Source organism: Coloeus monedula (assembly GCF_965178545.1).
Source record: "Coloeus monedula genome assembly, chromosome: 20".
Lineage (NCBI taxonomy): Eukaryota > Metazoa > Chordata > Aves > Passeriformes > Corvidae > Coloeus > Coloeus monedula.
The window spans coordinates 7,541,277-7,561,976 of NC_138800.1; the positions used below are offsets into that span (position 1 = coordinate 7,541,277).

Sequence of the window (20,700 nt, forward strand, 5' to 3'; positions counted from 1 at the left end):
TTGGTGATTTAGTGTTTGCCAGGCACTGCAAGAAAAGAACCTGAATATTCTAAGAGTGAGTGGTCCCTGTTTTGGGCATTGCAGAAAAACCTGCACATTGTTGGATTTGCCTCGCTGCCTGTGAAGACATTTAATCTCTGCTTGCACTTCCTGTTGGCCCTGACTTTGCTGTGGTTTGTGCTTTGCAGGCTGGCAGCTGAAGAGGTGGATTCTCTGGAGTCAGACACAGCCAACCGCTGGCAAGGGGTCTGCCTCAGCAGAGCATCCCCCACGCCCCCAGAATCTGCAGCCACTGTGAAGTCACTGATAAAGTCATTTGACTTGGGATGCTCAGGTATTTGAACATTGTAGTTTGTCATAAAAAGTTTTCTAGCAGTGAGCAGGCTCTGCTTGTTGCTTCTGAATGGGTGTTTTCTGTCAGTGCTTGGTGCATAAATACCTGTGGAGTATCACTACACAGTGGTTCCCTGTTCTGACGAGAGTTTGGTCTGAAATCCAGATGTTTCCATGTTATTTCCTTGCAGGTAGCAGTGGACAAAATATCCCTGTTCACAAGGTGCCCAGGAGCCCTCTCAGTGGAATTCCAGTGAGGACAGCCCCAGCAGCTGCTGTTTCCCCAATGCAGGTACAAGGAGCTCTTTCTGTCCTTGTAGAATCAAAAGAGGTGGACACAGTGCTGTCTCCAGCATCTGCTGACAGGGGGAAGGGGAAACTCATCTGTTTGTTTGCTGTGGAACATCAAATGCTGTGGTCCTAACAAAGAGGATCAAAGTGAGTTTGTCCTGACTTCAGCTTAGAGGTCTCAGTGGATGGATGTGAACTCTGTGGAATACAGTTCTGACCTTTTCTCACCATGGACCAGAAAAGAGGTTTCAGTTATTGGGAGTGAGATTCGAGAAATGTCACAGTGAAGAAAGGAGCTGGCATGTGAGTTGGGAGACATGGGATTGAAGTTCCAAGATGTGTGTTCCCAATTATCCAGTAAGATCTGGGAACTTTGTATTAATGCCTGATGATGGGACATTAATGTGAAAACTGGTGCTGGGGCCGCAGAGACAAGAATCCTCCTGACATACAACTCAAGGTGTAGGGAACAGAGTCAGGGTTGAGCACAGGCATCCTTACTTTTGGTTTGTGACACTAAATTGTGTTTGACAAGAGAAAAAATTGTACAAATAGAAGTGTGAAATGGTTCAGGAGCAAATGTAGTACCAGGTAAAATATCGTCCCTTTGTCCTTTTACTTTTCATGATTATTTACCCAGCTCTAGGTCTAGCTGATACCCTGCTGAAAGGTTTTCATGTCTCTCCACGTGCTTTGTGATCTTGAGATAGCAGAAACTTCTTTCTGCTCACCTATTTCAGCATGATGGCCAGTACTTCTTTAATTACCTTTTGTGCCTTTGTTTCACAGAGACATTCTGTGTATAACAATGCCAAGCCAGCCAGCAAGGGCATTGCCAGACATGCAGATCTGTCAGACCTCCCTCTGGCAGGTAAGTTGTGATAAATATACAGATACTACCTCTTTTTGTTAATTAAACTTGTTATTAACTGTTGGCCTCTGCCTGAGCCATTTTTCCTTTTCTTACATGGTCAGAGGGAACCTGGAAAGTGTCTTTGTTTTACAGACCTTATTAATTTTGTTGTGCTTCTGTTCCCATCTTGATCATAACTAAAAAATAGCTGATTTATTGTGGTTTGCCAACACAAACTCGCCTTCTTTCTTCCAAAGTATCCACGGCACCTCTCTAATCCACACTGTGGAACTGGAGAGGGTTGGATTTTGTTCAACATGTATGTCTCTGGAACAAGCCCAAAGCACTGTCTTTTGAGGGTTTATTTGTTTTTAAATTGAGCTTCATTTGAAATACATCAAACATTTCAGATACCGATGTGAGTCTTTTAGGAGCAGTCATATTTGGGCTGGAAATAATTTGTTTTAAGAGTTCTCAAGAGATGATTTTGTTTTCATTTCACACTTTGCTTTTGTTCTCTTGTCATTTAATATTCTTTTCTACCAGTGTTTGTTTCCCATTTTCTCCAGGGCCCTTTATTTTGATTATCTGGTCCTGAATGTAGTTGTTGCATTGGAATCAAAGCTAGCAACAACAGGTTCTTGAACTTTTAAGGACAGATGAAATATTATATTCCTGTCGTGAAACTGCAGGGATGGACAAAAAAAAAAAATCAGTCACAATTTCTTGATTGGTAGCCCGGATTTTCTGCAATTGTTTGCTAATACAGGGGAGAAATTAGAACCTGGCTTCATTTTTAGACTCTTCAGATGTTCTGCCAAGGCTCCACTTCCATCACTCAGAGATGGAGAACAGCAAAACAGATTATAGGGTAGATGGCAGCATAAACAAGTAACATCTTGTATGTGTTACTGGCTTCTCCTGCAGGAGCAAATACTAAGCAAGCAGAAGTGTCTGCTTCTGTCTAGGGGAATGGATAGGGTTTATTTACTTGTATCAGTTGGTTTCCAGGAAGTATTGCATGAGTGTATAGATCCCAAACACAACATAAGACCTTTTTAATCTCTACCAGTTTACTGTAGAGTGAAATAATTTATCAGCTGTGTAATATAATGCCAGTCCTTGACAATAAATATCCCACTCTGGGCCATGGATAATTTCTGTTATTACCCATAGACAGTTGTTCTGTGAAAATCTGTTAAAATCAACATATATTTTATAAGCCATTGTATGGTAAAAATTTATGGTTGCTTATCTAACAAGTTCCTGTATTTACAGCTTCTCTTTGTACCTGGATTTAATTTAGTTCCAATAATCCATAGCAAAGGCTTACTCACTGTAAAGCTATAATAGCTCTGGTTCCAATCTAAATAATCATAGAAGGCAGTTGATCCAAGCCCTATGCAAACAACACTGAATCAAAAATTATCCCCAAGGAAATTCAGAGTGAAGTAGTCTCCATAATAAAAATCTTCTGGCTGATTCCATCTGACCAGTGTCACAGCAGGGTTCTGTGATGTCCCTAATATGACCCAAATGTTACATAGTTGGAGAGGAGCATGGATTACTTCACCCAGAGCTGGTCTTTGGCTGTGATCTTTGAGAGTCAGAGGTTTACTGGCTCCATCTGAAATTTCTAGCACCCAGAAGTAAGTCAAAGGGAGCTGAAGCTAAGAGGGAATTCACACCTTGGTGATATGGCATTAATTGATAATTATTATAGGGAGGTGACTGAAAAAGAGAAGAAGAAGTGGTGTCCCATATTCAGCTAATTTCTGACAACATGGTGTGCAGTCCTGGCTTCTTACATCACCTCATGTATTGATGGGCAGTGATTTCCTTTTGACTGTATTACAATATGTATCATAAATACTGTCTGTAAATATACATAATGTGTGTAAGAAAAATACAGATGCATCTGATGGGGATATATTGAACCTTCCCAAAGTTTTGTCAGAGTGGATGCCAGACACCATGTGGAATAAGTGCCTTTCCCTGGGTTGTATTCAGGAGACAAGAGGCTTTCTTGTTACAAGTCTGCTAATGGCAGAAAAGAAATCATTGTGCTAGGGCTGTTCAGTCATCTGGTGAAGATATCTGGTGCTCAGCTTTTGAACCTTGAGGACTGTAGATTTTGGTATTTCCCTTCATTCACCTGAGGCCCCTACCCCCCAGCAGGAGTATCAATCACAGGAAACCAGGCAGCCTGTACTGTTGAAATCATCAAAGCCATTCCTTGTTGTGGTCACCTCTAATCTGCTCAAGGTTTCCTAGCCCCATGTGTGTTTAATGAACAAATGAGTACATTTGTTTAGAATCAAAACAACAGACTACATATTGTGTGCTGGGGTGGCAGCACAGTGATTAATCAAATTCCTCAGGCTGCAAACTGACAGCTGTTTTTTTTTAATTCCCACAGACCTTCTGAAGGGGAGAAATGAAGAGCTGAAACCAGACCATTACCTCCGCAAAAGCCCCTCCCTGGAATCCCTGAGCAAACCCCCAATGGCCTTCAGCAGCAGGATGCTTTCCTCTACTCCCAGCTGCTTGAAACCCCAAAGCAAACTCAGGTACCAGCCCAGTTTCCTGGGAAAAACAGCAAAGACCAACAGCATTACCTTGTCACCAAGATAAATATTTTAATCTGGAGGATCCTGTCTCCAGAGCAGACTCTGCTGGCTGGTTTTTGGGAATTACCAGGTTCTGTCAGATCTAGATAGCAAAATTCAGATTGTAATGATCACAGTTATCTGTAAGATGAGAAATGAGGAAATGAGGATAGCAAGCTTTCAGGAGCTACTGAGTTGTACACAGGAATTCCATCGTGTACATGTGGTCGGCCCTCATTATCTTACTGTCATTTTTCATGTTGTGGTGAGCTAAAATCCAAAGGCTCTGAGGGCTGGAGGAAATTGGACACATAATTTTCATCTCTCCTGAGAAAAAACATATATTTTCCTCGTGATCTCCACCATTATTTCCACCAGTAGAAGCTGTAGAGTGGAGACAATTGTGGGTGTTTTGATTGTTGGCCTTCAACTGTCCTCAGCTTTCACATTTTTCATTTTCTTCAAGAACTTGTTCTGCAGCAGCTCTATTGGGTGTGACCTTGCTGTTACAGATTCTTTAGGCAGTTTCTTTCAATTTCACACCCTAAATCCTAGTTTTCAATATATAAAATAAAGAGATTACTTGAAAATTGTACAAGTAAAGCTGATGAAAATAAGAGCAGAAATGTTTGGTTAACACACACCACTGGATATCCACAGGTTCTGTTTTTTCAGCTCTTTGTGTGCAGTGACATCACCTGAATTTGCCTTGTGTAAAGGAAAATACTAAATGCAAGCTCCAAAAGCTAATTCAGTCTGGTTTATGTTCATGTTCTGTGCTGCCATTCTGCTTTGTCATACAGATATTATTTACTCACTGGTAAAAATGAAGAGATTTCAAATGTATTTATTGTTTTCTCCCTTCTTCCCTGGTTTAGTGTGGAGAGGAAGGACCCTTTGGCAGCCCTGGCTCGGGAGTATGGGGGTTCCAAGAGGAATGCTTTGTTGAAATGGTGCCAAAAGAAGACTGAAGGTTACCAGGTAAGGGAATAGGTACCTTTCTACTTAAATCACTTTCCTACAGGTGTGCAGTAAGCAATGTCACTTCAAAGAAATATGAATATTACTGTGTGTTGGTTTTTGCATGTTTAGTTCCATGGGGTGTTTCCATCCTCTTCCTTCAGATTTCTTTGACACTGCAGTCCCCAAAACTGCCTTGTCATAAGTAATTTGTGTACAGCCACCAAAATATTTACTGCACCAAAGGTTGCTGATGGTGAGAAGCAGAGTGTGTATGTGCAGCAGCCTCAATTTGGCATCAGTTTTTGAAAGTACATCCTAATATTTTTTCTATAGGTTTCTGTGGGCAATACATTACTGTGTGAGTTTGTTCTTTAGTCCTGTCTGCAAAGCCAAAGAAATATTTCATTGTGTGGCCTTGACCAAATGAAGTTTGCACCTTGATTTTACAAAGACTGCCTGAGGCTGTCTCATTTCTTTGCAGAGTGATTTTCACTGTTCAGCAGCAATAATGGTTTGTCCAGGTCTTGCGTGGCCATTGCTGTGCTTGCCTGGCTCGTGTTGGTGTGCAGTTGAGTTAAGCCTTTGGTTCTGCAAGGAAGGCAATTACAGACAATATTCCATCCTGTGGTAGGTGCTGGGTGTGCAGGGAAGTCTTGGTTTGGTATAATGTTGGGAGGTTTTTTCCTGAATAATAATATTGTTTGTTACTTGGAGCAGAAGACAAAAGCAGTTATCACCACGTGATGTGCACCCTGGAGCAAGTCTCTAATAAAAGCAGACTCCATCTTTTAAAGTCAATAATAAAATATTTTTTTTCTTCCCAGCCAGCTCTTTGTGAGGCATTAGCTGCAGGGTGCAGGAGTTTGGAAGAGAAGACAGTAGCTTTCCTTTCAGTTGTTTCTTAGCACTGGTGGGTTCATCTGGCTTGCAGCAGTTCCCCAGAAGGACAGGTACTGGAGAAAGCTCTTGACTTTAGACCCAGCTTCGAAAGAATAAGGCCAGGGTGAGAGTTTAGCCTCCAGTTCTGTGATACTGCCTCAAAGGCTACAGTGCTGATTGTGTGTTCTACGCTGCGATGATTTATTTTGTCTCCTCTACTCAAATTCTCCTGGGCTTGGATTTGAAAGTATGTGGGAACATTCCCATGCAGTCCTCAGAAAACAATTAATGAAATACAACTTTTCCAAGTCTAATTTCTCTTAAGCCAGCAAACCCTTCTCTCAAATAACACTTTCTCCTGGCAGTGTTGCCCTTTTTTGTTTGAAATGGCACCCGTGGTGAGCTGCTTCCACTCTCTTAAAACAATCTAACTCTGATGAGTTCACTGTTAGAAGTGTTCTCTGAGCATCAGCCTGTAGGTTTCTTACTCTGCTTTACACCCAAGTTCGACTAAATGAATTTAGTCAATTAGAAATAATTGACTTTAGAAATAATGATGTGGCTTTGCAAATATAGAGGCCCATGTGACATCTCAGGGTAGATATTAAAGGCAGAAGAACCAAGGCCCAATCACAGTTTATTTATGGTGAGAATTTTGCCTCTCTACCTTCACTGCTTTGTTTAGAGGGATTCTCTCTTGGACATTCTTCCTCAGCTTCTCATTGCCATTGCACTCCTTGCTGTGCATTCACTAACTCGTCATGAACTTGCTTTTCCCAGACCCTTGCCTTCCCATGATAAGGCTGATGTTAAGCTCCACAGGGAGTTTTTATCATCCTTGTGTACAAGAAGTGGAGTAAAGAACGTCATCCTCCTTCCTGCCTCAGCCAGTGCAAGGGTGGAATGAGGTAATGAGCTGCACAGAGCAGAACCCCGATGACGTGCATGACTTCTTTCCCAGAGATAACACCCCTGTCTGTGAGGCATCATCTGTGCAAATTCCAGGATTTGTACATTACAATTACATTTGTCATGTAATTCCTCACATGAAGCCCAGAACCAGGGAGAAGTTTGGATGCAAACTCTTTTCAGCCCTGTGACACAGTAGAATGAGAGCATAAAAAGCTTTCTGCTTGGCTGCCTAACTTCTGTTTTCAGTGGCAAAATGTGTGATAGCAGTTCCTCATCTGAGCTGAGGGGGAAGAGGGGGGATTCCTTTCTGTTTAAATTACGATTTCATTAAGCAGTATGAGCAAAATGGATTAGAGTAACTGATACTTTCATTCCCCATGTCCCAGATTCCCTGAGGAAAGCTGAATTAGGGACCTAGGAAGGTATCTGGGGATGAGACCTAGGGACCAGCACACTTTTTAAACGCTTTAATTCACACAAAACTTATGCTGTAGATAGAAATTGTCATCCTGCTCCTGGCAAACATAGAATCATTTAGTTTAATTTAGTTTAAGATTGAGTCCAGCCATAAAGTGTCCTTGCATGGACTACAGTGGGAACATTCCCTGGCTTTGAACTTCAGCGTGTTCCCCAGGAGGCAATCTTGTAAAACAAACCAGGGACACTGGGGTGAGTTGGGAGAAGTGCAACACAAATTAGCAGTGGCCTGGAGGGTTTTGTTTGCTTTTTAAAAAAAGAAATTGCATGAGTTTACAGTAACTGAAGGGAAACATTGAAAGCAGCTATGTTTCTGTAACTGGCTATGTCAATTCTAAGATCCCTGTTTAAACAGGGATTTGATATCAAAAATGTATGCATACTAAGGAGAAAGAGTATTGGAAGCATGAAAACAGAATCACTAGAGTGAAAATAAAGTGGAAATTCAATTTAATGACTGGGAGAAAAGAATATGAAAGTGGGATTGCATAAACTGGGGTATGATCCATCATGTTGTTTCAATTGTCATGTTTTGGTGCCCAGATGAATATTATCTGGCATTTTGGCCACTGATTCTGAGTAACTATGCGGGGGAGGTGCTAAAAAAGTCTCAGTAGTAACAAGAATTGTGGTGAAATCAGGCTTTGGGCTCAGTGTCTTTGTGCAAAACTTCCTGGTGGAAAATCTCCACCTTAAGGAACTAATCTAACCTATGGTTCCCTATAAGAATATGGCACAGGCTCTCTTTTGCCAGCCATACACAGGCTGTTCCTTCTGCCTCTCTGAGTTTGTTGACATTATGGTGTGTAATGTAGGGCCATGAGGTGACCAGGCTTGAGAAATGCTTTTGTGGCTCTGAAAGTCATTTACCACAAGTCCTTTAAACCACAAAGCCTGCTGAGAGTATGCTATTTGTGTTAAAATAGCTTTTTCTCTGTTGTCTTGTGGGTTTTTTTTCATCTGTTTAAAAAGATGATACATCCCAGAAGCAGTGTGAAGTAGGAATTGGATGCCTCTTTTCTAACAGGCTCAGTTCCTGTGAGCTGGAACTCCTGGAAGCTGCTGAGAGTCATTCTTGTTGCATTATCACCTTCCATAATCATGTCATTAGTGACTGTGGTGTCATTTAAGTGCCCTGATTCTCTCTGTGGAGACCATCTGTCAAGGGGCCAAACCTCTCTAGATTAAAGTCTATTGCTATTCACAGATGTATTGCGAAAACACAGAACTTTAAGAGGCACTTAACCCATGATCATTAGAATTGAGGATTATTGTTTCTGCCACACACACTCTCTCCAGAGGGGAAGGAATTGCTACCATGTTAATGAATATGGTTTGCTTAAAAGAACTATTTTCATGCTCTTTCCAACCACTACACACCCTTCCTGTGGCACAGAGGAAAAGAGGATCTGAGACTGGCTCTTCCCTCCCATGCATTTTCATGGTTATTCTTTTGTTCCAAGTTACATTTGGTTTAACAGGACCTATTTGGGATCCACCACTGGTTGAAGATCCACCATCTCTTGCAGTAAAGCTCTGTGGTTATTTCAGGTAGAAAAATGATAAATAGGAGCAGACAAGGAGTGTCCTAGACTGATAAAGGGAAGTGCCAGCTGTAGCTCTGAAGGTGTTTGTGTTTCATGTATTCTTGAGCTGTGCTTTCAAGCCATTGCACTGTATCACCTCCCTATGGCAGTGTCAGTGCCCCAGCTGTGGATCAAGGCAGCTCTTCATGGAGCAGAGATACAAAAGCTTAGGAAGGAAAATAAAGCTGTTGCAGTATTTGCTGTTTGTCGAGCAACTATAGCAAGAGACTGCTCGACTGATGGTTTGGCAGTGGGTGTAATATAAAGCTCTTTATCCTTTTGTGTTCAGTTTAAGACTAATACCAGCTTTTTGTTTACGAATTTGTGGCTTGCTTTTTCTCACAGGAATTCACATTCCTTTTCTTTTTATGCTAGGCAGTATTTCCTCCAAAGCCTCCTTGTTCTCAAGCCCTATTCCATGTTGTTAGCCCCTGCTTTTTCTGATGCTTTTTTTCCTTGTTTGCTGCCTGGATGAGATCCAGCACGGATTAAGCGTGACCCAAAGATGCACAAAGATGGACATAACATATTCCCTCTGGTCAGGTGGTCATGGGACCATTCTCCTTTGGGAGATGGACTCTGCTGGGTCACACAGCCAGGATGGGAATTTTTGGACTGCTCATGCATCAAGCAGGTGCATTCCTGGGGCTGCACTTTGTGAGGACCTGCTTTATAGGCGATCCCAGCTGATCTCAAAAGATCCTCCTTCATGGCCAGTTGTACTTCAACACATCCATGTTTGAAGATTTCTTCTTTATTCTGGAAAATAAGGGTTATATTTAGAAACAAGAAGTCTGTTACGTCTTTGTACGTCATTAGTGTGAGGAGTTGACATTCTCTGTGTACTTGGGCATTAATCTTTCCTAGCTGTCAGCTGAGCATTCTGCCTCACAGGCATCATCTTGGGCTGCAGAGAGTGAACAGAGCTGTGTAAATAATGTAAATATATATATATAAGTATATGTATATATATATATATAAAATATATAAATGCTACCACAATCCTCAGGGTTGGTGATCAGGCTGGTGGTTCCAGCAGAGTTGATTCTTCACCAGAATTAGAGCTGAGTGAGACAAAACCCAGGATCAACCCTCTGAACCTGGTCAGAATGTAGTTCCTGGGACTTGGCTCGCACAAACACTTCCTTTGACACCAGTATAATGGAGCTTAGTTTTAAAGCCTTGAGAATCCCAGCACAGCTGTGCCCTGTCCTAAGGAAATACAGAAGAGAACTCAGTGGTTTCTTAATCACCAGACGTGCACGTTCTACATTACATTTTGTATTCCTGTCAACAAGTAGCCTAAAACTGTTTCAGTGCATTTCCAAATTGTATCAACCTCTCTCTCAGGTTTCTGTCTAAACTAAACAGGTTTCTATCTAAATTCAGCAGCAACACTGAGGAACACATGAACAGGTTCACTTTTCTAAGCAAGGAGCTAAATCCCATCTGCTGTTCTGCACAGTTTATGTGCAGCCTGGAAAGGCTGGAATTCCCACAGTACTGTGGTCTTGTGAAGATTAACAGCAAAACAAATAACTCCTGGGCTGTATGATGTGGGTGAAGAAAAACACCTGCACAGAACCCCCCTCCAGACTGGCATGACAGCCATCCATTCATTCTCAGGTCATGGCAAAGTCTCTGTTCTGGGCAGAGCTGGAGAGATTCCGCTTGTACCACACCAACCTGTGTGCCTGAGATTAGAGCCTGCTGAGCTAGCAGGAAAAAGCATTGAGTCACACCAGTGACACAGCCTTGTTTGGTGCACAGTGACACGTCCCCTGAAGTCCCAGTGCCAGCCCTTCTGTTCTGAGAGGCTGCACAAGCTTCCAGAGCTCTGTGTCCACAGCACTTGTCCACAGCACTTGTCCACAGCACTTGTCGCATTTTAACATTTAGAAGCAGGATATGCGAGCAATGGGTTTTTCCCAGGAAGTTATTAGTATATTCTGGGAGCTTCTGAGAAGTGGATGAAGTTTCTGGCTCTCTCTGTGTTTCTCTGATCTTTGATGAAGAGGAGGATGTTGACTTTTCCTATCTGTACAAAAGTTGAAAGGAGTTTTGCTAATAGCTCTTGAGATAGGAGAGATTTTCCTGTGTTTAAATAAAAATTGACAATACATTGGTGAGGAATTCTGCTCCCAAGTCTCCTATGGACCATCTTTGTGACCTTGGTATTCTTATATTATAGCATTGCCTTGATCTTCCTAGCAGTTAAAATATAGATCATAGAACCATATAACTGGATGTAAACTGCAGTAATATTTGGAAAGATGCTCTCTGATAGAAAGGGCAATCTTGAAAGATTTTAATTCATGAAAATACAGGCTGAAAACATCAAGATAGTCCCATTTTTTTTTCCAGAATCAGAGGCTGCTGGCCAGAGCCTGCTGAGCAAGCAAAAAAAAGTGTTCTTTTCCTAAATAAAAATACTTATGGCTGGATGTGTACATGCAGTTTATCTGTATGTCCCAGCTGGACCCAGGGTTGGTGTCTGGAATTAAAATGCAGCAGCCAAATCTTGGCATGTTGGGAATAACCAGGCTGATGACCAATGTGCAAACCCCCTTCTCAGTGATGCCAGTGCACAAACGTGCTTCCCTACGGTAGCCAAATAACTTGAGCCAAGTTCTGCCTTTTTTCACACAGAGGGCTTTATCCTGTAAATGAAGGCTCTTGATTGGAGGGATAAAATAAATGCAGCTCTCTCATGTGTAACTTTCTGTCCTGCTGGGTGATTTTAAAAATAGCATTTACATTCTGTCCATCCCAAAGTCCAAGACGCTTCCCTTGTGTTGCCTGGATGCACGGACAATCAGTGAAAACACTGAACTGATTGGTCACCAGCTGGAACAGCTCCAAACTGGGAATTCAACTGGCAGACAGCTGGGCCCTGCTGCTGGTCCACCAGTAACCTTTGCTGGTGGGACCTCTCCCCACCTTGTTTCCATCCTCTACCCTGAGCCTGCTACAGTCTGCAGCCTGCCCCTTGGCCCAGGAATTCCAGGACATGCCTAATCTCTGAATTCTCAATACAGATAATTAGAAAGGGCTGTGGGAGCAGCCAGTGTGGTCATTAGCAATTCTGCACCAGGGCTCCAGGCAGGAAGTAGCTGTGTTGCTGTCTTGGACACAGAGTGGAGCTAATTCCTCCCTCCCTCTCTCCCTCCCCTCCTCCCCAGAGTATCTGTGTGGTCCTTGGAGCTGTGCTGCTGCATCTTCACTGCTGCAGCCTTGGGAATGAAGGGGCTCAGCCCAGCCTGTTTCTTCTCCGTGGCATTCAGCAGCGGTGTCATTTATAGGAGCTGGTGAGAAAACTGGTGGAAGTGGCAGTTGTGTGGCAAGCAGGGAGTTGCCTTTCAGCATCACAAGGGTCATTTAGGCTGAAGAGCACAAGAGACATGCAGAGCAAAACCCAGAGCTCATCAGTATCTAATGGGATTGTTGCAAGAGGGAGAACTCTTTAGCCCCTGGTCTTGCTGTGTAATCCACCTCTGCCTCTCCAGACAGAACTGACTCTTGCTCTGCCTTTTCACGGAATGTGAGTGGTGGAAATTACAGAAATACCAGTCACACTTGATAAATATCTTTTGTCACCATTACCTCATCTCTGAAATGACCCAGACACATCCATAAAATCGCTTCTGCTTAGACCAGCTCTCATTTGGTCCTGTATGTTTGTGCAACAACCAACCAGCTCCCTGTAAATCAGTTTTATACATTTTCTCTCTCTCTCTCTCGTGCAAAGCAATACATTGAGACCCAAACTGAGGAATATGTACAAACCCCTGTAACTTTACTAACCTTTAGTGAGACCTTTGAAGTAGGTGTCTTCTAGTAATGAGGATGTTGTCACGGGGTTATTTACATTCAAAACAACTCACATTATTTGCTAGGAAAGGTCCAAATTCATCCACTGTGTGTTATATGCTGTGCCAGCAGCTACTCTCAATCCTTGTTCACTAGAACTTGTTTTCATTATAAAAAGTCAGTCTTTATATATAAAAATGCAAATAAAAAGGAGCAATAGACCTGAAGGCACAAATAGAGCTGTTTGGTTACTCACTGCATGGTTGCAGGGATGGTTTCAGTGTCAGCAGGATCTTGCCTTGCAAGCAAAGGAAATGGGAGGTTCCAGAATTACTTTATCACTATTACCTTAACTGTCTCCCATTTGCTACTACTTTCACTTTTTAGTCTCATGAAAATTTCAGCTATTTCAGCACCACCTCTCTTTTGTAACCACAATAACCAGAACTAAGCTGCCTTGGAGAGGTCCTGAACCACAGGAAGAAGGAGCTGAGTTTGAAGAGTGCACAGATCATTTTACAATTCACTCTGAATCGTGTCTGTAGGACAATTCCTGTCCAGATAACCTCGTTCTAAACACAGAATTTTAGAGAGCATCATTCCACCTATTCTTGCCAGTCTGCCTCAAGTAGGAAAGTTGATGTAAGAAAATTGGATCTGCCTGACTTTTTGGTGTCTTCTCTGGCTTTTGAGACTGAAATAGTTGGGAGCTGAAACATATTTGTGTAGGATGCATAATATCCTTTTAAAATTTCCTCTATTTAAGTGTCTCTGCTCTATGTGAATTCTGTAGCAAATGGATGTTTGATGCTTTTGCAAAAAAAAAAAAATACAGCCATAAATCCTCTAATATCTTGTCTGTGCTAAAGGGCTCATTAATTCACTCTTACTGAAGCAAATGATGAGTGGTAAACCCAAAGCAGCACCTGTGGCAGCAGTGGAGGAAGGAGCAAACAGAGCCTAGAATGTGATGGGAAGCAGGGATTCTTTATAAAAAGAAATGTAGTAAATGGCATGACTTTTAAAGAGCTGGCATCAGTTCCTTTTCAGTTCATAGTGCTGTTATTACGTGATTTAACTGCATTTTCAGAGAGCATTTTGTGATCTGAGCTCGGTTGTTCCATGCCTATGTAATCAGCAATAAGATGCATGGCTTACTGACATGCTGAGAGAAGCATTAGAAATATGGATTATGGGATGGAAACACAAAGTTTCAAAGACATTTAGAGCAATTCTTATGGAGACTGCAGTTGCCTGAACCATTTGAGCCAGGGATATTAATACAGGCTGGAGGATAGGAGGTCACCTGGCTTCCTTCCCAGTCTTGGCTACCCACTTAATCTTCATACAAAACACAGCACTGCTGTTTTGATTTCTTTTAATCAAAAGGCATTACTTTATCCTGTATTCCATTTAAAAGAAAAAGATTGGTAAGAGAATTCAGAAAGGTTCCTGGCATAAGATGGACTCAGTGTGATATGCAAATCACTTCAGACTTGCAGCTCCCCATTGAGAAGAGCTGTGTGCAATTGTCATCTGAGTGCAGCCTGCAATTACACAAGAATCCAGGCAGCCTTTAATTTCAGGCATTCATGCCTTTCCTCCCTGTTAACCAGACCTTACCACACTTCTCATTCACCCATATTTCCAGTAGATTGCCCAGATGTTTCATATCTTTGCTGAAGCATTTCTGATGAACAAGAGTGTTTTGTTTGTTCAGAAGGCTCGGTCATGCTAAAAGGAGCCATCCTTCCCTCATGTTGTTTCTTAGGAAGTGTTTAGAACTTTTCTACTCAGAGCCTGAAGATTCCTATGAATGGAACCTCTTTGGCTGAACCCTATTAACATGGCCCCAGCCAGTTAGGGTGTAATAAATCAGATCTGCAGTTTCGTGCAGCTGTTGTTAAAGATGGGTAGGTTTGGGTCCTCTTTGGAAGTTGCCTTTCAAGGTACCTTGATCCATTTTGCATTAGAGAGGTCAGATGTGCAGAGCTGTGGCTCCTGTTCAGACATGTGTTTAAATATATCCACTTAAAAACACTGAGCTGTTCAAGAGGAGTTGTGGGGGTGTGGATTTTGATGAGCTGGAGGGACAGCAGGAAGCTGAGCCACTTGAGGGAGAGCTGCTATTAAAAACAAGGCAATTCTCTTTTATTTATTCAACATACTTATTTTAAAGTATTTAAGTTTATATTCTGCATGGGCTGAACCTCCATGATCAGCCACCCTGGCAGGTTCCTGGTGTGCTATTCCATACCAGTGACTTGGGAGAGGCAGGAGGGGATGTTGGATGCTGAGGGGAGGGTGGGAATAATGATGCTCAAGTCATATTTATTGGAGGCTTTCTTCCACAGAGTTCCAGGCCAGCTTCAAGCTGATTCATGTCTGTAATTGATAATTTTGAGTCTCAGGGAGAAAATTATGACTCAGAGAGCCATTGCTGTGGGCACAGTAACATGTGCATAGTGGGAATATCTTGTGTCGGGATTGTAACGTACTCAGACTGTAATGAGGAGTGCATGATGTCACTGTTGCTTTTTGCTTGGAGTCGAAGATCGAGTGAAATCTAATGGGGTGGTGGTTTTTTTCTCAGACAAACAAGGAATTGTTTTTAATGAGAACAGATCACACAGATTTCCCTGGGTGTCTTTACCATGGCTCTCTGAGGGCTCTGTTATCTGCAGGCAAAGGTCCTGTTCCCAGGATGGGGGGCTAAGGTCAATCACTTCCAGGTGTTTTGTGTCTTTTAGGCTTGACCTGACACTAATATCCTAGATTGTACATTTGTTGTCTAAACAACATTGCCTGGATATTCTTTTTTAAATTTAGTTTATGTTCATAGAAACAAACCGTACTGGGCACTTTGGAGCCGTGCTTCCAGATTCCAGTCTCTGAACATTCCCAGTGCATGTAGAGGAGTTCACTTGTGAGCTTGAAGAGAATTAAGTGTTTTCACTGATTGGTAACACTGCAGGTGTGCTGAGGACAGACCCTGGAGTACCAGTGACCACAGGATGTACTGTAGCCATATGACAGCAAATTTTTCTCCCCTTCCTGGTGAATGCTGCAACTCAGTTTGATCTGAATCCCTACTCCATTTTCCCATTTCTCCCTGCACTCGTTCTGATGGTGCATCTTCCTCCTGAGTGGTGCCATCCTTTCTGGGTGTCTCAGGAGAAGCCACGTGTTGTTTTTCAGAGCTCAGGGTAGGGGTTCTGCTGTGAGCACACTGGGACACAGAAATCACCCTCTTGCAGCTTGGGCTTGTGCATTAACAACCAGCATGGACACAAATAGCTCCCATATATTCTGGGACTGTGTTGAGGAATAGGGAGAGAGGTGTGGCAGCAAGACTGAGACGGGTTCCACTGCCAAAGTAATCAAGAGAAGGGAATAGTTTCCGAGGTGTTCATTCCCTAAATTGTTTTCCTTTTTTTTTTTTTTTTAAATGGCTTCAGGAGAGCCAGAGATCTTCCGAGAAATCAGAGTTGGCTCTATTTTGACTTAATTCCTCTTGGTGTGGTGGAGTGGGAGGTATTACAAATAAAGCTGCAGTGTAGCAAAACACAGATCACTTTGCATTTACCATGTCCTTATATCCCAAACCAAAAAGTATCTAAGAAGCCGAGGTGAAGTGCCAGGGAGAGGGGTTTATACTGTGTATGAAATGAAAATGCCTTTGTTTAGAGAAAAAAAAACCCCAAAAAACGAAATTCATTGATTCTTGCTAGATGTAAAAATGGAACTAAGAGGGCTTGAGTATGCCTAGGTATTTTTTGTTGTACTGTGAACTGAACAGTTGAGCTGAACCTTTGAACGTTCGTTTTGGGTTTGCATTTAGGACAAAAATTCAGATTTGAGTTCGTTTTGGCTGTTGATTATGGCAAACCACTTTGCAGCAGATTTCATCTGTGGTTCAGATATGGTCTGCAGAACCCCATCCTTGAACTTTTGCTTGTTTGTAAGACTTAGCTACAAAAGTTTCTGAGGATGACTGACTGTACAATGCTGTTGGGGAGGTGAGGATTTTTGGACCTAGTTCTGACTTCCGTAGACATTAACACTTTGTAGATACTGTGATTTGGGAAGAGGAGAAGAGTTTTAGGTGGATTTAAAATTACAAAGGTAAGTAAAATTATTAAACTGATGCTGGGATAGTGAAACGCTGTGTGAAGGAGCAGTTTTGTATCTCACATGTCCCCTAATAGCATCGTGAAAATGAGGATAGATAAAACGTTCCCGCACAAACAAGCCTTGCCTTTTTGTCTAGTCCTATTGCTTAACTAAGGCTCTGTTTGTTCCTGTTTCCATGGCCTTTGGCAGAGGGGAGGAACAACCTCCATTTTCCATTTCTATCCTACAATATAAAATGAGAATATTGGCATTTGATGATAGGCTATTTGCTGATAAAACATACTGGCCTCAGTAAAAACACTTCTGTAACTTGGCAGTCAATCCTTTCCCACTAACTGCAGATTGATAAATAGAAAGGAACTTGTTTGTCTGAAACTTCAAGAAAGCAGAATAATCCAGCTTCAGCCAATTCCATACACAACAAAGATGGGCTTCCATGGTGCAGCTTTATGGAACAGGCAGTGCCAAAGCAGCTTCAGAGCAGATTATTTTTTTATCTTGTGATGGTGTTCAAGCCAGTGCCTCATTTTTGTATTATCTCCACTGATAGATGTTAACAGAGCCCAGTACAGCATGGTGGCTGGTGCAGTGTGGGGATGTCAGCTGCTTTCTGAGCCCATTAGAGTTGTACGTTTATTACAGCCAGAGTATTGTAACCTGAAATATTCTGTACTGCTTCAATTTGAGTCATGTTTGGTTATGGACATTTATTACTAATTTGAAATCCTGTCTGACTGGATCAAGTCCAGGTTGGACAATTAATCAGGGAGGCATTAGAAGCGAGGAGCACATGCTGAAATAATTCCTGTCTGGGCTTTAGTGTATCTGCATCAGCTGTTGTACGGGAGATGCAGTAAAAGCCTTGTCTTTGGGGGAGTCTTGAAAGAAACCAGGAAATAGCCACATAAAGAAAATGGAGGGGCAGGGGGTGTGAAGGGAAGCTGAGCAGACAGGAGGAGGTGGCTGCTGAGAAGGGTTGGAGGTGACTGCACACCTGCTGTAGTGTGGGAGATGGTGCAGCTCCATCGTGTCCCGGAGCCTCCCTGCTCCAGCAGCTCTTGCTCTTCTGAGCTGTGTCAGTTCACTGTTTCATTTTTAGCTGGCATTTGGAACTAAAGCTGCTACTCCAGCAGTGAGACTGGGCCGTGGGAATTCCTTAGTGTGCTGGTGTGGCCAGTCAGGGCAAACAGGAGCATCAGAAAGGTCACCTTGTTCACAGGAGCAGGACTGGGCCACGGGCCTGTTTTAACTGCAGCTGTGCCCCATGAGAGCATCCCAGGGAAGAACCCCGAGTGCAGTCTGTACCCCCAGAAATATCTTGTGTTTTAAAGGAGTTCTCTGCAGATGGGCTGACTTTAAAATACCATTTTCTGTTTCTGTAGTCACTGTAACCCCCATGGTTCTGGACCTCAGCTGTCACGGGCAGGGAAACTGGGCTTGCTCTGTGCACCTGAGCGCAGCTTTGTAGTAAGATATGTGGCTGGCAAAGAACAATCCAAGTGTCTAGAAAGAAGGGGAGGAATGTATTTTTTTGTCCATATAAACTCCCAACTGTAATAGACTATTTCTTTCCAAATTTTTCTTCTTCACCTCCCTCCTTTTGGAGCTGGCAGTGGTGGTCGCCACAGATGTTTCTAGCTCAGCTCTGGGGTTTTTGTTCCATGGCTGCATAAAAACTATTGTTTGGAGAATTTTTTGTTGTTGTTGTGTAGCACTGTTCAAGGGTGGCTTATGTTTTCTCTTACAGAATATTGATATCACCAACTTCAGCAGCAGCTGGAGTGACGGGCTGGCCTTCTGTGCTCTCCTGCACACGTATTTGCCTGCACATATTCCTTACCAGGAGCTCAACAGCCAGGACAAAGTGAGTTGTGTTGTACATTTGCAGAGTTCACAGTGAACAGGGTGAATGGAAAGGGGAAGGAAACCAACAGTGAACTCCCAGAGAGAAATGCAGGGTGAGAAGTCAGTGACAAGTTGCCTGAGTCCAGCAACTGCTGCAGATAAACACAAAGTATCTGTTACATTAAGAATTACATGATGTACAGGAATGCCTTGTATTAGTTAACACCTCTGCAGAAACCTTTTGCTCATAGTAAAGACAGAACTTCAGTGGGTTTTTTTCCCAGTTGTAATCAGATTCACAACAACCTCTTTGTCAAAGACAAACAGAGGGTGTCATCCAGACAGAAGAAGATGAGCTATTCAAAGACAAAGAACTTGTGAGTGTGCCTGACTAATCCAAAAAAGAGTCTGTGTGCAAGTATGGAATCCAGTAGTTTAGTTTTCAAATATCCCTGCTCATTTAAACTTACTGATTAACCAGATGCAAGGAAAGATTCAGGAATAGTGCTTTGATATTAATCCTTTTGGACTTTTATTTCTACAGAAGAGAAATCTGCTGTTGGCATTTCAAGCTGCTGAAAGTGTGGGCATCAAACCCAGTCTGGTGAGTAACCTTTTAGCAAGGGAGCATTTACTGCACGCACCATTCCCACACCTTTCCTTGCTGCCATGTGGCCAGTCAGTGACCTTGCCCTCAAAGTGTCACACAGTGCTGGGGAAGGCTGCACCACCATCAGAAAGTTCACAGTGTTAGGAGAACTTCCAGAAAGAGTTTGTAGAATCACAGAATTAATATAATTGGAAGGAACTGCTGAAGGTCATCCAGTATTAAAATGAGGATATGGATTATGTCCTTCTCTTGTTTTAGTGCTTTAAGAAACAGAAAGATAATTTGTTTGTTGAACTGTTCAAAAAAACCTTTTCCAAAATTAACTGTATGACAAGGGAGAGAGAATTTTAATATGAAGGGAAAACTCTTATGGGGTTCATGAGCTAGATACAGAAGCAAAGAAGCAGCAACTTAAATGAAGTTACATAGAGAACTGATCTTTGCAGAGGGCAGAAGTCTTTTAGATTGTAGAACGCATTAACAAATTCCAGAATTGCACTTGACCAGTGGATCATTCCAATGGCCCTTTAAGTACATGGCTTTAGAGGGCTCTGGAGTAGAAACAGAAGAGTTCAGTGGGCTCAGCTGCTCTCAGAGGAGCCGTGGTGGGCTTGCCTGAGCGTGGTGCTGTGTCTGTGCAGGAGCTCAGCGAGATGATGTACACGGACCGGCCCGACTGGCAGAGCGTGATGCAGTACGTGGCCCAGATTTACAAGTACTTCGAGACCTGAGCTGCAGAGCAAGAGCTGGACAGAAGTGGGGAAGAGAACAAAGAATGCTACAGATGCACTCGATCACTTTAAAAACCCGCTTGCTCCTCTTCCACAACCAGCCCAAGCTCTTAGTGTGAAAGGAAGCTCTTCCGTAGTTTTGATTCCATCTGGAACTGCAACCAAGTAACTCCCTGTTGTCCATCTTTGCAAACCAAATCCATTGGTAAGTTTACTCCCACATGGAAATTGCAAAGCGTTTTCAAGCACACATGGGATATTTCTGAAGAGGATCCCTTGGGCTAACAACGTTTGCCTCGACAGGAGACCTACAACACAATGAAGTTCTAAGTCAATGTGGACTATGCTGGCACTCAAGGGAGGCTGGGAGATTCATATTAATACAAACGTTCACAAAAATGCTCTTCTTGCCAAAATATGCTTAACTCATCCCAAGTACATGTTGTTTTCTTGCCTCCATATATTTTATAAAACACCTTGACAGATGCACTTAAGTTGTAGAACCTTAACTGAGTTATTCTCACACATCTCACCCAATAACTGCACTAATTTACTCGTAGCATAACCAGCAGGATGGTAACAGGATCATTTGTAACTCAGAAACCACCCTCTGTTCATCACTAGTTAGTGAAATAACTCTGAAAGATCCTGTTAGGTGCTGGGACTT

At 42.6% G+C, this 20,700-nt stretch overlaps 1 protein-coding gene across 1 annotated transcript in view; it reads left to right on the forward strand.

Moving 5' to 3' along the window:
• The window catches only part of SPECC1 (sperm antigen with calponin homology and coiled-coil domains 1), an 83,340-nt gene extending 63,114 nt beyond the window's left edge, over positions 1–20,226 (forward strand). The window contains exons 8-15 of the mRNA XM_082294401.1: positions 189–334; positions 525–625; positions 1,414–1,495; positions 3,897–4,047; positions 4,965–5,067; positions 18,595–18,711; positions 19,237–19,296; positions 19,944–20,226. Of these exons, the coding sequence (XP_082150527.1) occupies positions 189–334; positions 525–625; positions 1,414–1,495; positions 3,897–4,047; positions 4,965–5,067; positions 18,595–18,711; positions 19,237–19,296; positions 19,944–20,033 (850 nt within the window). The 3' untranslated portion in view covers positions 20,034–20,226. The remainder of the gene's footprint in view (positions 1–188; positions 335–524; positions 626–1,413; positions 1,496–3,896; positions 4,048–4,964; positions 5,068–18,594; positions 18,712–19,236; positions 19,297–19,943) is intronic.
• Positions 20,227–20,700: the final 474 nt, after the last annotated feature.